General features: G+C 44.5%; 1 protein-coding gene across 8 annotated transcripts in view; it reads left to right on the forward strand.

The window, feature by feature from the left end:
- UTRN (utrophin) overlaps positions 1-14,546 on the forward strand; it is a 945,243-nt gene that overhangs the window by 263,426 nt on the left and 667,271 nt on the right. For all 8 annotated transcript variants that reach the window (XM_077486405.1, XM_077486408.1, XM_077486406.1 and 5 more), the window contains 2 exons: positions 9,817-10,055; positions 12,975-13,155. In XM_077486405.1, the coding sequence (XP_077342531.1) occupies positions 9,817-10,055; positions 12,975-13,155 (420 nt within the window). The remainder of the gene's footprint in view (positions 1-9,816; positions 10,056-12,974; positions 13,156-14,546) is intronic.

The following is a 14,546-nucleotide window of genomic DNA, read 5'->3' on the forward strand; positions in this document are numbered from 1 at the left end:
GAAGAACAAGAACGGAAGGCGGCGGCGGCGACGACAGCGGCGACGACAGCGGCGACAGAAGATCGGGCCACCGCCTGTAAAAGAGCTACAAGAAGGCGCGGTGGCCCGGCAGAAGAACCGAAGGCGGCGACAGAAGAACGGAAGGCAGCGGCGACAGAAGACCGGGCCACCGCCTGTAAAAGAGCTATAAGAAGGCGCGATGGCCCGGCAGAAGAACCGAATAGGGGGACAAGACCCCCGAAGTCGGGAGAAGAGGCCGGCGGCGGGGAGGAAGAAAGCCGGACTCCTCCGCTAGTAAAAGAGCTACACACAGATAGCGGAGGAGTCCGGCGAGAAGACCCCCGAAGACGGAAGACCCCCGGAGCTGTGCAATAAAATATTTTTTCCCTGTGTTGTGTTTTTTTTTGTACTTTATTTCACAGGTGAATGGGTAGGGGTACATTGTACCCCATACTCATTCACATAGGGTGGGGGGCCGGTATCCGGGGGCCCCCTTCTTAAAGGGGGCTCCCGGATTCCGATAAGCCCCCCGCCCGCAGACCCCGACAACCAACGGCCAGGGTTGTCGGGAAGAGGCCCTTGTCCTCATCAACATGGGGACAAGGTGCTTTGGGGTGGGGGGGCCGCGCGGCCCCCCTTCCCCAAGGCACCCCCCATGTTGAGGGCACGCGGCCTGGTACGGCTCAGGAGGGGGGGCGCGCTCGCTCGCCCCCCTTTCCTGGCCGGCCGGGTAGCGTGCTCGGACAAGGGTCTGGTGTGGACTTTGGGGGAAACCCCACGCCGATTTTTTTCGGCGTTGGTGTTCCCCTTTAAGCCCATTCCAGGCGGCGGAGCCCGCGACGTCTCCCTCGCGGGCCCCGCCTACCTGTACACGCGCTCGAAATGGGCGGACTTTCCGAGCGGGAACAGTTTGCTCATTTCGAAAGTAGCCTACACACGGGCGGACTGTTCGCTCAAACACAGTTTCAGCGGACAGTTTTTCGGAAATTCCGAAAGACTTTGTCCGTCCAACTGTCCGCTGAAACTGTCCGCTGAAAGCCCACACACGGGCGGACTGTCCGCCCAAACACTGTTCAGCGGACAAGGTTGGGCGAACAGTCCGCCCGTGTGTACGCGGCCTCAGAGTCCTCTCCCTCTTGATGAGTGTCCTCAGGTCCTCCTTTATATCACCCGCCTCCACAGTAATGTTCTCACACTTCCTTGACACCAAATGCCCCACCAGTCCTGTCCTTTGCCCCTATTTACATTATTCCCCCACATTACTATCCTCAGCCCCCTCCACATCACAGTCCTCAGCCTCCCCCATTGTAATATCCACATCTCCCCCAGGGTAATATCCACATCTCCCCCAGGGTAATATCCACATCTCCCCCACTGTAATGTCTACATCTCCCCTACTGTAATGCCGACATCTCCCCTACTGTAGTGCCCACATGTCCCCCACTGTAATGTCCACATCTCCCCCACTGTAATGCCCACATCTCCTCTACTGTAATGCCCACATCTCCCCCACTGTAATGTCCACATCTACCCACTGTAATGTCCACATCTCCCCCACTGTAATGCCCACATCTCCTCTACTGTAATGCCCACATCTCCCCCACTGTAATGTCCACATCTCCCCCACTGTAATGTCCACATCTCCCCCACTGTAATGTCCACATCTCCTCTACTGTAATGTCCACATCTCCTCTACTGTAATGTCCACATCTCCCCCACTGTAATGCCCACATCTCCCCCACTGTAATGCCCACATCTCCCCCACTGTAATGTCCACATCTCCTCCACTGTAATGTCCACATCTCCTCCACTGTAATGCCCACATCTCCTCTACTGTAATGTCCACATCTCCTCCACTGTAATGCCCACATCTCCCCCACTGTAATGTCCACATCTCCTCCACTGTAATGCCCACATCTCCTCTACTGTAATGTCCACATGTCCCCCACTGTAATGTCCACATGTCCCCCACTGTAATATCCACATGTCCCCCACTGTAATGTCCACACCTCCCCCAATGTAATGCCCACATCTCCCCCACTGTAATGCCCACATCTCCCCCACTGTAATGTCCACACCTCCCCCACTGTAATGTCCACATCTCCCCCACTGTAATGTCCACTTCTCCCCACTGTAATGTCCACTTCTCCCCACTGTAATGTCCACTTCTCCCCACTGTAATCTCCACACCTCCCCCACAGTAATGTCCACACCTCCCCCACTGTGATGTCCACACGCCCCCCCTGGAATGCCCACATCTCCCCCACTGTAATGTCCACATCTCCCCCACTGTAATTTCCACATCTTCCCCACTGTAATGCCCACATCTCCCCCACTGTAATGCCCACATCTCCCCCACTGTAATGTCCACATCTCCCCCACTGTAATGCCCACATCTCCCCCACTGTAATGCCCACATCTCCCCCACTGTAATGCCCACATCTCCCCCACTGTAATGCCCATATCTCCCCCACTGTAATCTCCACACCTCCCCCACTGTAATGTCCACACCTCCCCCACTGTAATGTCCACACCTCCCCCACTGTAATGTCCACATCTCCCCCACTGTAATACCCACATCTCTACTGTAATACCCACATCTCCCCCACTGTAATGTCCACATCTCCCCCACGGTGATGTCCACATCTCCCCCACGGTGATGTCCACATCTCCCCCACGGTGATGTCCACATCTCCCCCCAAGGTGATGCCCACATCTCCCCTAAGGTGATGTCCACATCTCCCCCACGGTGATGTCCACATCTCCCCCACGGTGATGTCCACATCTCCCCCACGGTGATGTCCACATCTCTCCCATATATCACAGTCCGCTCAGCCCCCCCACCCTGATGTCCTCAGCCCACCACATCATAGCCCTCAACAACTCCACTTTAATGTCCTCAGCACACACTTTCCTCCTTTTCAGCTTTTCAGACTAGGGTCCTCACTCCATGTAACTTCGCCCCCTCCCTCACTTACCTTGCACAGACCGAAGATAGGAGGAAGGCACGGCATGTCTCGGATGGAGGGCGGGTGTTGCAAGATGGTGATTGGTTGCTAAGACCGCCCTTCATCCTAGCAGCCAATCACCTGCTTGTTAACCTCTGGCAGCTCCGTTCTCCATCCAGAACTGTCCTGCCTCCCGCTGTCTGCTCTGTGTGAGGATTACAGAGACGGCAGGGGGGAGAAAAGGCTGCTAAAAGGCGGTACCGCGGCAGACCGCATAGGAGAGTGAGGCGGTCCGTATTTGGCATGTGGTCCGCTATTTAGGGATGCCCGTCCTATTGCATTAGAGTGATACTAAATACACATTGTTAATTTACATTGTAAATGTAAATGTTCCCATTCTGTATATGGATGATGACACTAATTATTTTAACCCCTTGGCAGCATATATGCATGAATTAGTGTAACTGCAACTGTGCTGAGAGCATGCACCCTGCGTGCTCTTGGCACAGTTACCAGTGGCTAATGGAGAGCTTTCTGATCATGTGGCTGCCGTGACAGCCAATCACAGTGGTCACATGATCATAAGCCCTGCTTCCTGTCATCCTAAACCCTTTAAAGGGCCGGGAGGTGCTGGCTCCAAGGGGGTTAATAAAAATAAATACATTTCCTAATTGATATACAGCTGTCACATGACCCAGCTCTTTCCCAGCATGTCTGTAGGAAAACAGTAGCAGGAGGAGCTTTTAGGGCCGGTTCACACTGCAGGCGCGGCGAGGCGTCTCCGACTTGCCTCGCCGCGACCTGCGGCGACCTCAGCGGCGACTTGCAGAGGACTTCTGTATAGAAGTCAATGCAAGTCGCCCAGAAGTAGTACAGGAACCTTTTTTCTGAGTCGGAGCGACTCGAGTCGCTCCTCTCAGAACGGTTCCATTGTACAGAACGGGGGCGACTTGCGGGAGCGAGGCGAGGCGAGTCGTGTCGCCTCGCATCGCCCGCTGTGTGAACCGGCCCTTAATCTTTTGCTGCTGGTCACATGTTTAAAGTAAAAAAATAAACAGCCTTTAGTATACATAGTAAAAATAAATAATTAATATCAATAAACTGTTTTAAATTGTCATACAAGTATATATTTGAAATCAAATCTTCATTATTTTTTGGCAACACAGTAACATGGTGTGGGCGGATTTCTGGCAGTCACATGCTGTGTCACGCCCCTCAAGCCTATGTCTTAGAATAACAGGGAGGTGAAGCCTCCATCAATCAAGATGTAATATCCCACCTCCATTGCGTTTAGCCGGTTAGTGGACATGAAGGAGGAGAGAGGGAGTGGGCCGTCATTTACTATTGTGTATACACCCACATGTGTGACTCTATAGTTACATGGGCTGCACAGATGTGATGGGGAGGAAATGCTCAGCATAGAAACTCACTAAAAACTGAGCATGTGCAGAGCTGCTAACACTGCTCTGCAAAACCCCCAACTGCAGTGACTGAGTGAATATGAATATTTTTTAATGACACTTTAATACATGGCATTGTCATTTAGACTTTGCCATGTCTGTCTTGGATGATAGGTGACAAAACACTACCTTGTGAACAAAGCTCTGTCAATTTTCAGCTCTACCTTTACAGTGGGGAAAAAAATTATTTGATCCTCTGCAGATTTTGTAAGTTTGCCCACCTACTAAGAAATGAAATGAAAGGTCTATAATTGTTATCATAGGTATATTTTAAATGATAGAGACAGAATATCAACCAAAAATCCAGAAAAAACACATGATGCAAATGTTCTAGATTGGGTTCAGGGAGTAAAATAAGTATTTGATCCCCAAACAAAACATGACTTAGTACTTGGTGGAGAAACCCTTGTTGGCAAGCACAGAGGTAAGACGTTTCTTGTAGTTGGTTACCAGGTTTGCACACATCTCAGGAGGGATTTTGGTCCACTCTGCTATACAGATCTTCTCTAAATCCTTAAGGTTTCTTGGCCGTCGCTTGGCAACTCGAAGTTTCAGCTCCCTCCATAAATTTTCTATAGGATTAAGGTCTAGAGACTGGCAAGGCCACTCCATGACCTTAATGTGCTTCTTCTTGAGCCATTCCTTTGTGGCCTTGGCGGTATGTTTTGGGTCTTTGTCATGCCGGAAGACCCATCCACGACCCATCTTCAGTCTTCTAGCTGAGGGAAGAAGGTTCTCATCCAAGATTTTACAATACATGGCCCCGTCCATTGGCCCCTCAATGCGGCAAAGTCAGCCTGTACCTTTAGCAGAGAAACAGCCCCAAAGCATGTTTCCACCTCAGTGCTTGACTGTAGGGATGGTGTTCTTAGAGTCGTATTCAGCATTTTTCTTCCTCCAAACATGAGTTAAGTTAATGCCAAAGAGCTCAATTTTGGTCTCATCTGACCATAGCACTTTCTCCCAATCCTTCTCTGAATCATTTAGATGTTCATTAGCAAGCTTCAGATGGGTCTGTACATGTGACTTCTTGAGGAGGGAGACTCACAACTTTTGGAGGAAAAAAAATGCTGACTATGACCCTAAGAACATCATCCCTACAGTCAAGCGAGGAGGTGGAAACATTATGATTTGGGGCTGGTACTCTGCTAAAGGTACCTCAGGCATTGAGGGGCCAAAAGATGGGGCCATGTATTGTAAAATCTTGGATGACAACCTTCTTCCCTCAGCCAGAAAACTGAAGGTGGGTCATGGGTGGGTCGTTCAGCATGACAATGACCCAAAACATACTTCCAAGGCAACAAAGGAGTGGCTCAAGGAGAAGATCATTAAAGTCATGGAGTGGTCTAGCCAGTCTCCAGACCTTAATCCTATAGAAAATTTATGGATGGAGATGTAAATGAGTGGACTAAAATCCCACCTGAGATGTGTGCAAACCTAGTAACCAACCACAAGAAACGTCTTACCCCTGTGCTTGCCAACAAGGGTTTCTCCACCAAGTACTAAGTCATGTTTTGTTTGGGGATCAAATACTTATTTTACTCACTGAGCTGCAAATCAATTTATAACATTTGTATCATGTGTTTTTTTCTGGATTTTTGGTTGATATTCTGTCTCTGTCATTTGAAATACACCTAAGATAAAAATTATAGACCCTATATGTCTTTTAAGTAGGCAAACATACAACTTCTACAGAGGATCAAATAATTATTTTCCCTATTGTAAATGCATTCCACTATACCCAGCTCTCAAAAAGTTCACTGTAAGTGAGCAGCTCAGTAAATTCTTATGACCCTAGCTAGATTCATACCATTTGGTCTATGTGCATACAGTCCATTCATAAGAACGTAAGAATGGTCTGTATAATTGAATTCATTGCAAATAAACAGTTTAGATATTGATCTGTCCCATATACTGTATACTTAAATACTGAAATACCAGTTTTGGGTGAACTTTACAAAGGACATCATTAAAGTAACATGGGGGTGGTTAGTGAACTCTTGTCTGGCTGTCATACTGGCTCATTTGGCTTCAGTACTTTGAATCACTGGCCTGGAACAAGTGCATCCTTAGGGAATGTTGACTTTATTTACTTTACTGATCATATTTGTTTCAGGTCTGTTACACAGAAAGTAATAAATCTAGTGGTTCTGTATATCAGACAGTCAAATAGAATCAGACAGAGCTCACTGGTGTGGTATACACCCCCCCCCCCCCCCCCCAGCCTTTCCTTATAATGGGTGTACTTTAAGAAAAATATATATTTAATCCACACCTATGATGCAAACAATTACACAGCATTGTTGCCTTTCAATTATGCTTCAATTAAATTGTGACATAAATTTCATCTAGGATTTCCTCCTATTTCATGTAAGAAGGTGCATTCCAGGCCTTTCATGGTATCCTGCTAGTAAATCCTGAAAAGCTGTCTGTATTCTAAAATTCCATTTCCTAAGATAGATACAATTTATTTTAATGTCAGTAATGTGGAACTTTGCGTGTCTTCTGTTTTTATATTGTGCAGCGCCCTCTGCTGTACGCATAGCACATTTATTCAAGCTACAGGTTCATCTCAGAGCATGTCTGTTGACATAATTAATGCATTTTTTCTTTCAAGTAATTGGAAAAAATAACATATTTTGGTAAAGCCTTAAAGAGAAGTTCCAGTCTCCTGCCCAAAATTATACTAATCACATAATTGAGATTGTTGTAACATACCATAACTGCAATGGATATTGCTGGCCATGTGCACATGATAATTACTTACTAAATTATAATTTATTTTTTCTCCCTCGATTTCGGGTGTGGCCATGGAGGATGTGGGCAGCTGGCTACCCAGCATGCACCTCCCGTTCTCGCGTTTGCGCAGTAATATGACACTGTGAGGGGTGCTTTTTTCCGGTCGGGAAATCTCACGATCATACCCACATTAGGTGCCCAAAGACTTCTGGGATCATTGACATAGCTTTCACAGGAGTCAATGTGCCAGGCTGATGACGTAGTCGCCTGGGAAGTATAGAAATTTCACCATATACAGTGACTTGAAAAAGTATTCACACCCCTTGAAATTTTCCACATTTTTTCATGTTGCAACCAAAAATGTAAATGTGTTTTATTTGGATTTTATGTGATAGACCAACACAAAGTGGCACATAATTGTGAAGTGGAAGGAAAAGGATAAATGGTTTTCAACATTTTTTACAAATATCTGAAAAGTGTGGCGTGCATTTGTATTTAGCCCCCCTGAGTCAATACTTTGTAGAACCACCTTTCACTGTAAGTCTTCTTTGGTATGTCACTACCAGCTTTTCACATCTAGAGAGTGACATTTTTGCCCATTCTTCTTTGCAAAATAGCACAAGCTCTGTCAGATTGGATGGAGAGTGTCTGTGAATAGCAATTTTCACGTCTTGACACAGAGTCTCAATTGGATTTATGTCTGGACTTTGGGCCATTCTAACACATGAATATGCTTTGATTGAAAGCATTCCATTGTAGCTCTGGCTGTATGTTTAGGGTCGTTGTCCTGTTGGATGGTGAACCTCCAGCCCAGTCTCAAGTCTTTTGTGGACTCAAACAGGTTTTCTTCTAAGATTGTCCTGTATTTGTCTCAATCCATCTTCCCATCAACTCTGACCAGCTTCTCTGTCCTTGCTGAAGAAAAACATCCCCACAACATGATGCTGCCACCACCATGTTTCATCGTGAGGATGGTGTATTCAGGGTTATGTGCCGTGTTAGTTTTCTGCCACACATAACGTTTTGCTTTTAGGCCAAAAAGTTCAAATTTGGTCTCATCTGACCAGAGCACCTTCTGCCACATGTTTGCGGTGTCCCTCACATGGCTTCTCACAAACTACAAACTGAACTTCTTATAGCTTTCTTTCCACAATGGCTTTCTTTGTGCCACCCTTCCATAAAGGCCAGATTTGTGGAGTGCATGACTAATAGTTGTCTCCTGTGGACAGAGTCTCCCACCTGAGCTGTGGATCTCTGCAGCTCCTCCAGAGTTACCATGGGCCTCTTGGCTGCTTCTTTGATTAATGTTCCCCTTGCCTGGCCTGTCAGTTTAGGTGGACAGACATGTCTTGGTAGGTTTCCAGTTGTGCCATATTCTTTCCATTTTCAGATGATGGATTGAACAGTGCTCCGTGAAATGTTCACAGATTGGGATTTTTTTTTTTTAACCTAACCCTGCTTTAAACTTCTCCACAACTGTATCCCTGACCTGTATGGTGTGTTCCTTGGCCTTCATGGTCCTGTTTGTTCACTAAGGTTTTCTAACAAATCTCGGAGGGCTTCACAGAACAGCTGTAATTATACTGAGATTAAATTACACGCAGGTGGACTCTATTAACTAATTAGGTGACGTCTGAAGGCAATTGGTTCCACTAGATTTTAGTTAGGGGTATCAGAGTAAAGGGGGCTGAATACAAATGCACTTTTCACATATTTATTTGTAAAAAAAATTTGAAAGCCATTGATCATTTTTCTTCACTTCAGGATTATGTACCACTTTTTGTTGGTCTATCACATACAATTCCAATAAAATACATTTACATTTTTGGTTGTAACATGACAAAATGTGGAAAATTTCAAGAGGTATAAATACTTTTTCAAGACACTGTAAGTATTCATACATTACATCACTATGGGTGCACATTACAATGTGACTAATTATAAAAAATATAAAAATAAAATTCATTAATATCATTTTTATGCACACACACATTGTGTGTGTGTGTGTGTGTGTGTGTGTGTGTTTGTGCATGCATAGGGGCATTTTCTTAACAAAATATTTACAACAACACTAGCCTAAGGTCCACTATGGTAATGGCTTATTTACTGGTATTTAAGGTATTTGTGTTTGGAATGGAGCAGGGGCTGTGCTGCTCTAACTCATGACATTTTTTTCAATAAAAAGCTTACCCATAAATTATTTTCCTGCCCCTATACTTAAAAAAAAATATCCATACGTACCTATATTCTAGGCATCTTATGGCCAGTCCACATAAGAAGGGTCCTCTTCCTCCAGCTTCTTCTGTCCTTTGTTAGTGTGTGGTCCTGAATCATGCAAAGACTGACTCTGTTCTCTGTAGCATACTCCTATGAGCCCAGGCTGGGTTAATACTGCACCCCAGGAGGTTTTTCCATGATGGCCTGGACTCCCAAATGGGATGAATGGTGCTGGGAGTCATTCAACCTAGAAGAAGTCCGGAGCTGGAGGACACACCGGTGATGGTTGAGGGGCACAGTGTAAAGGAGAGTATTGGAGAAAAAGCTGAATTTATTTCAGCTGGTCGATGATAACTAGATTTATAATTCTTCACCAAAGCTGGCGCTAGGATTTAAATTGTTATAGAATAATAAACGTGTGCATTTTTTGCAATTTTATTGTGTTATTACAGAGGGGTTCCCTGAAGAAGAAGTGAAAGTGTCCCTGGAAAGATTGCAGACCGAATGGAATGGCATAAACAAACAAATAGAAGAGCTTCATAAGGGTATTTTGTATCAGGATGCTATCACTGACTATTTCCAAGAGTTGGATAGACTAGAAGAAAAGATAAGACAGGAAGAGGAATGGCTGAAGACTCAATCCTTATCGTCCCAGGACCTTCCTTTGCAGGCGATGAAAGACAGTACAAAGGTAAGGATTTCCTATTGGTTTTGATTAGTGAACTACATTATTACATACTTTTACAGCTTTACTTCTGTGACCCATTTCAGGCGACAGCTGGCTAAAGTCCATTGTTGGCTGATGTCACTCAGTTTGTCCAGGTGCTGGATCGGTCTCGACTTTACAGTCTGGATCCACCCAGATTCCTGGACCGGCAACTGAACGATTAGCAGTGTTTGCTCCATTCTCAGTGCTAACCCGATGGGGGACACATGATGCATCAGATCAATGCTGCATCCACCATGGTAATTAGAAATATGGGGTTGGGAAAAAAAAAATATTTTAACCACCATAGATTTAATATCTAATTTCTTTACTGGTTAAAATAGACGTGTTGCTTTCACTAAAAAAAGAACATTAAAGACAACACAAACTGACCAATATACAGTATATTGGTAATTGGCAGTAACCCAAATTTTAGTTTACAGTAATCTTGCTAGTAAACAAATTTAGTTATGATTGCTTACTAAGGGTTAATATATACACATCTTCATTACCCTTTGCATTACTCTCTAGAATGCCCCTTATCATTATGTAGGAAGATGTAGTAATTTGTGAATATTAATGAGTGTATGCACAGCCCAATTGCTGCCATTGGTCATGGCTTTTGTTTAGGCTTTCTGAAGCTTGCTAGCATCGCAGACATTTCCCACTGTACATAGCAGAACATTATTTTGGCTCTAAATATCCCTATTCGTTCTAGTGTAATACCTCTTTTCCATCCAGATATCTGTTGGGATTTAAAAAATTAGCTGCTATGCTAGGCAATATAATCACTATTGCAACTTGAGACTTGGAACTGTTATTTTCTTTCATGAGCTGGACAGCTGGATTGTGCTTTTTTCAGAGCATGTGTGGTGGTGTTGTATAAAATGTCTTTCTTTATATACTATAGTAAGGGCTTAAAGCAGAACAAAACCCTTGTATCACTTTCAGCTAAGGAAGCTGCCATCTTGGCCTCTGTTTGATCTTCAACTGCCATAATGCTGCATATGTGATCAGTTATGACACCAGCCATTTGATGGTTTCACAGTTTAGTTGAGGGCGCAAGCAATGTGATGGTTACATTCTCAACATGTGGCGGGAATGTAACTGTTTTTAAAAAATGTTAAATCGATGGGTTTAGTTCCGCTTTATGGACACTTTACAGATATCTTTTTATTTTAATTCAAGTAAATATGTAGTCTTCTGTCCACCCAGTGCTTGAACCTCTAGATCTAATTCTATCTGTCTTCATACTATGTTTTAAAATGCTTGTTTACAGAGCTCAGTAGCTGAAGCTTAAATGTACACACACAAGTGCATGCGTCAAAGCATTGACTTGCCCCTTCTCTGACAGTTCTGTCTGAGGCTTTAGTGCGATTGAGTAAGCCTAATGCCACGTACACACGACCGGACTTTTAGACGGACTTGGTCCGGTGGACAATCCAACAGACTTTGCAGCTGAGGTCCGCTGGACTTTCAAAACGAACTGACTTGGCCACACACGATCACTCCAAAAGTCTGACGGATTCGAACGTGATGATGTAGAATAAGGAAGTTCATAACCAGTAGCCAATAGCTGCCCTAGCGTCGGTCTTAGTCCATTGGACTAGCACACAGAGGAATGGATTGTCGGCTAAAAGCCGAGTCCGGCGGGCAAATTTGAAGCCAGTCTTATTTCTCGGTCCGGCTGACTTTTGGGAAGAAAAAGTCCGCTGGAGCCCACACACGATCGAATTGTCCGACAGATTGGTCCGCTGGAAAGTCCGATCATGTGTACACGGCATAAAGGCAGGGAGCTTCTGGTTTGCTATCTCTAGTTGGCCCATGGTGCTCTGGAAAGCTTTTGTCACTTATTAAATATTTATCAGGAAATCTTATATAAAACCTAATTTTAAGATCTACTAAATCAATGGACTAATTTTAAGTTTATTTTAGTTTTGAATGTAGTAGTGAAGGGCCAGATAAGGAAGTAAGGCCGCGTACACACGCGCGGACTGTTGGCCCAACCTTGTCCGCTGAACAGTGTTTGGGCGGACAGTCCGCTCGTGTGTGGGCTTTCAGCGGACAGTTTCAGCGGACAGTTGGACGGACAAGGTTTTACGGAAATTCCGAAAAACTGTCCGCTGAAACCTTGTTTCAACGAACAGTCCGCCCGTGTGTAGGCTTGTTCGTCAAACTAAGTTCCGCGCATGCTCAGAAAGGATTTTCAAGCCGAAAGTTATAATGCAGTGTATAGGACGTCGTATTTTGCGTCCCGTCGTACGTGCCGTTCACGTCATCGCGCACGGTTTCAGCAAACTGTTCGTTCGTCGTGTGTGGCCATGTCCGTCCATGCTAAGTTTGAGCGGACTGTTCGCTCAAACTGTTGGACGGACAAAGTTGGGCCAACAGTCCGCGCGTGTGTACGCGGCCTAAGAGTATATTTTTCAAAAAAGGGACAAAGACAGCAATAGAAACTCTTCCATTCTCCATAGAGAAATACACAGACTTTTTTTTGCCAATAAGAAAAGCATGAGACACCACTCTTATTTGCACTTCTGAATCAATGGATTTGGACGCTTTGCCCACTTCTTCTGAGTTCTGACGGGGCAGAGTTAAGTGCCTTGGGCTTCGAGCGGCGCTGTATGCTGTATAAGGTCACAGGCTTTTTTTCTTATCTGTTTTTTTTTGGCTAAGTAAGGCAGAAGTTAAGATATAATAAACATGTATGTGCAGTAAAAAATTATATAAATGAGGTGCAGCACTTGTAAGGTCCATAGAAAATAAATCCAGGAGACAATATTTGACACAGTTCACAAAATGGTTAGCAGGAGGTGAATAATAGAGAGAATTTGTTTGTTTACTTATGTATGTGCAGTGTGTGTGCCATTTACTAATACTCATATAATGTAATATTATTTACAGCTTCGGTTGGCAAAACTCAGTGACTTGCACTCAGAAGTTGAATATTTAAGATCAAAAGCAACTTCACTTGGTTCCCAGCCTACAGCTCCTGTCTTCATTGAAGCCAGTGTGAATAACATCACTACCCATTATGACAGGGCAAAGAATCAAATGGAAAGAGAACTCCAGCAATTTCAGGAAGGTTTGTATATTTATATATTTGTCAGATGCATGGAATAGTTCACACTTAGTCAGTTGGGCTTGTGGATATCCTAGCATGCTTACTCTGAATACTTCTAATTCTGACCCTTTAATTCTAATACTTGCATTCAATCCTGCAACTTTCCAATGTAGAACGTGCCATTTCTTCATGTGTGATAGTCTTCACTTAAAGCAGAGTTCCACCCAAAAGTGGAAGCTCCGCTCATCTGCCGCTAGAGTATTTGTAGCTGCTGACCTTTCATTTTTTTCTGGGGGGTGGTGTAACTTTACCCATAACAACGTGAAAGAAAATAATGTTCTTTCTGTTAGACCCCTGTCACACTGTAGGCTTTTTTTAGGTGCTTTAGCGCACTGGGGCGCTGCGCTGGCGGGATGTTAAAAAAAGTCCTGCAAGCAGCATCTTTGCTCCTAAAGCACTCCTTCCCATTGAAATCAATTGGCAGCACTGCCGAATCACCTGCAAAGCAGTGCTTTGCGGTTGCTTTTAATCCTTTATTCTGCCGCTAGTGGGGGATTAAAAGTGCCCTGCTAGCGACCAACGCTAAAACGACAGTAAAGCACCACTGCTGCTAGCGTGAAAGGGCTCTTATGATGCAGGGGTTGTAGTGAGGAAAGACCCAAACAGTCCCCCCTTCCTTTTTGATTTTGCAAACCTGTATCTAAACAATGTACCTGACAACATAAGCTGTGAATATTAACATTCTTTGTCAGAATTGTCTACTCCAGTGGTGCCGAGAGCCTCTCAAGTTCTCCACTGCCTGGTACTAGAGAAAAGGCACACAGTTCTGTCCCTATACTGCAGTGCATTGTCGGGTACATGAAGGACCTGAAGTCCGGGCTTTGTCACACGTAGGATAAGGCTTGCAAAAGTGCTGCAGTAACAGTTTCTGCCACAAGAGGGATTTGCCGACGGCTTATATTGTCTGCTGCTTACATTTATTATTTGGTTACATACAAGTTCATTTCAGCAGACAGGAGATAGAACCCTAAACTAGACAATAACGGTTGTGAATATCTGCTTGATATTTTACTATTTACCTGAAGACATTGCACAATATGATACAAATATTTTAAAATACTTATACTTAGACCGTAGTGGATTTACCGTAGACAAATAGTTTGTTTACTTTACAAGAGAATTTGCTCCAGAGCCTAGTGAATATGGTGGTTTTACTTTGCAAAGAATACCTAATCATGTGCAAAGAAAATACAGAAAACATCATTTTTGCTTGCACATAATTGGATAATGGAAGTGAGCAGAGCTTCAGGTCATTCACTAAGTTCTGGGGCAAATTCCCTTGCAAAGCTCAACTTCCTTTGCAAAGTGAACAGCCTATTTGTCCTTAGTAAATCAATCTCCTAGTTTCTAAT

This window comes from Lithobates pipiens, unplaced genomic scaffold (assembly GCF_037356315.1).
Source record: "Lithobates pipiens isolate NorthernLeopardFrog02 unplaced genomic scaffold, aLitPip1_a1.2 Scaffold_18, whole genome shotgun sequence".
In the NCBI taxonomy this organism is placed as follows: Eukaryota; Metazoa; Chordata; class Amphibia; order Anura; family Ranidae; genus Lithobates; species Lithobates pipiens.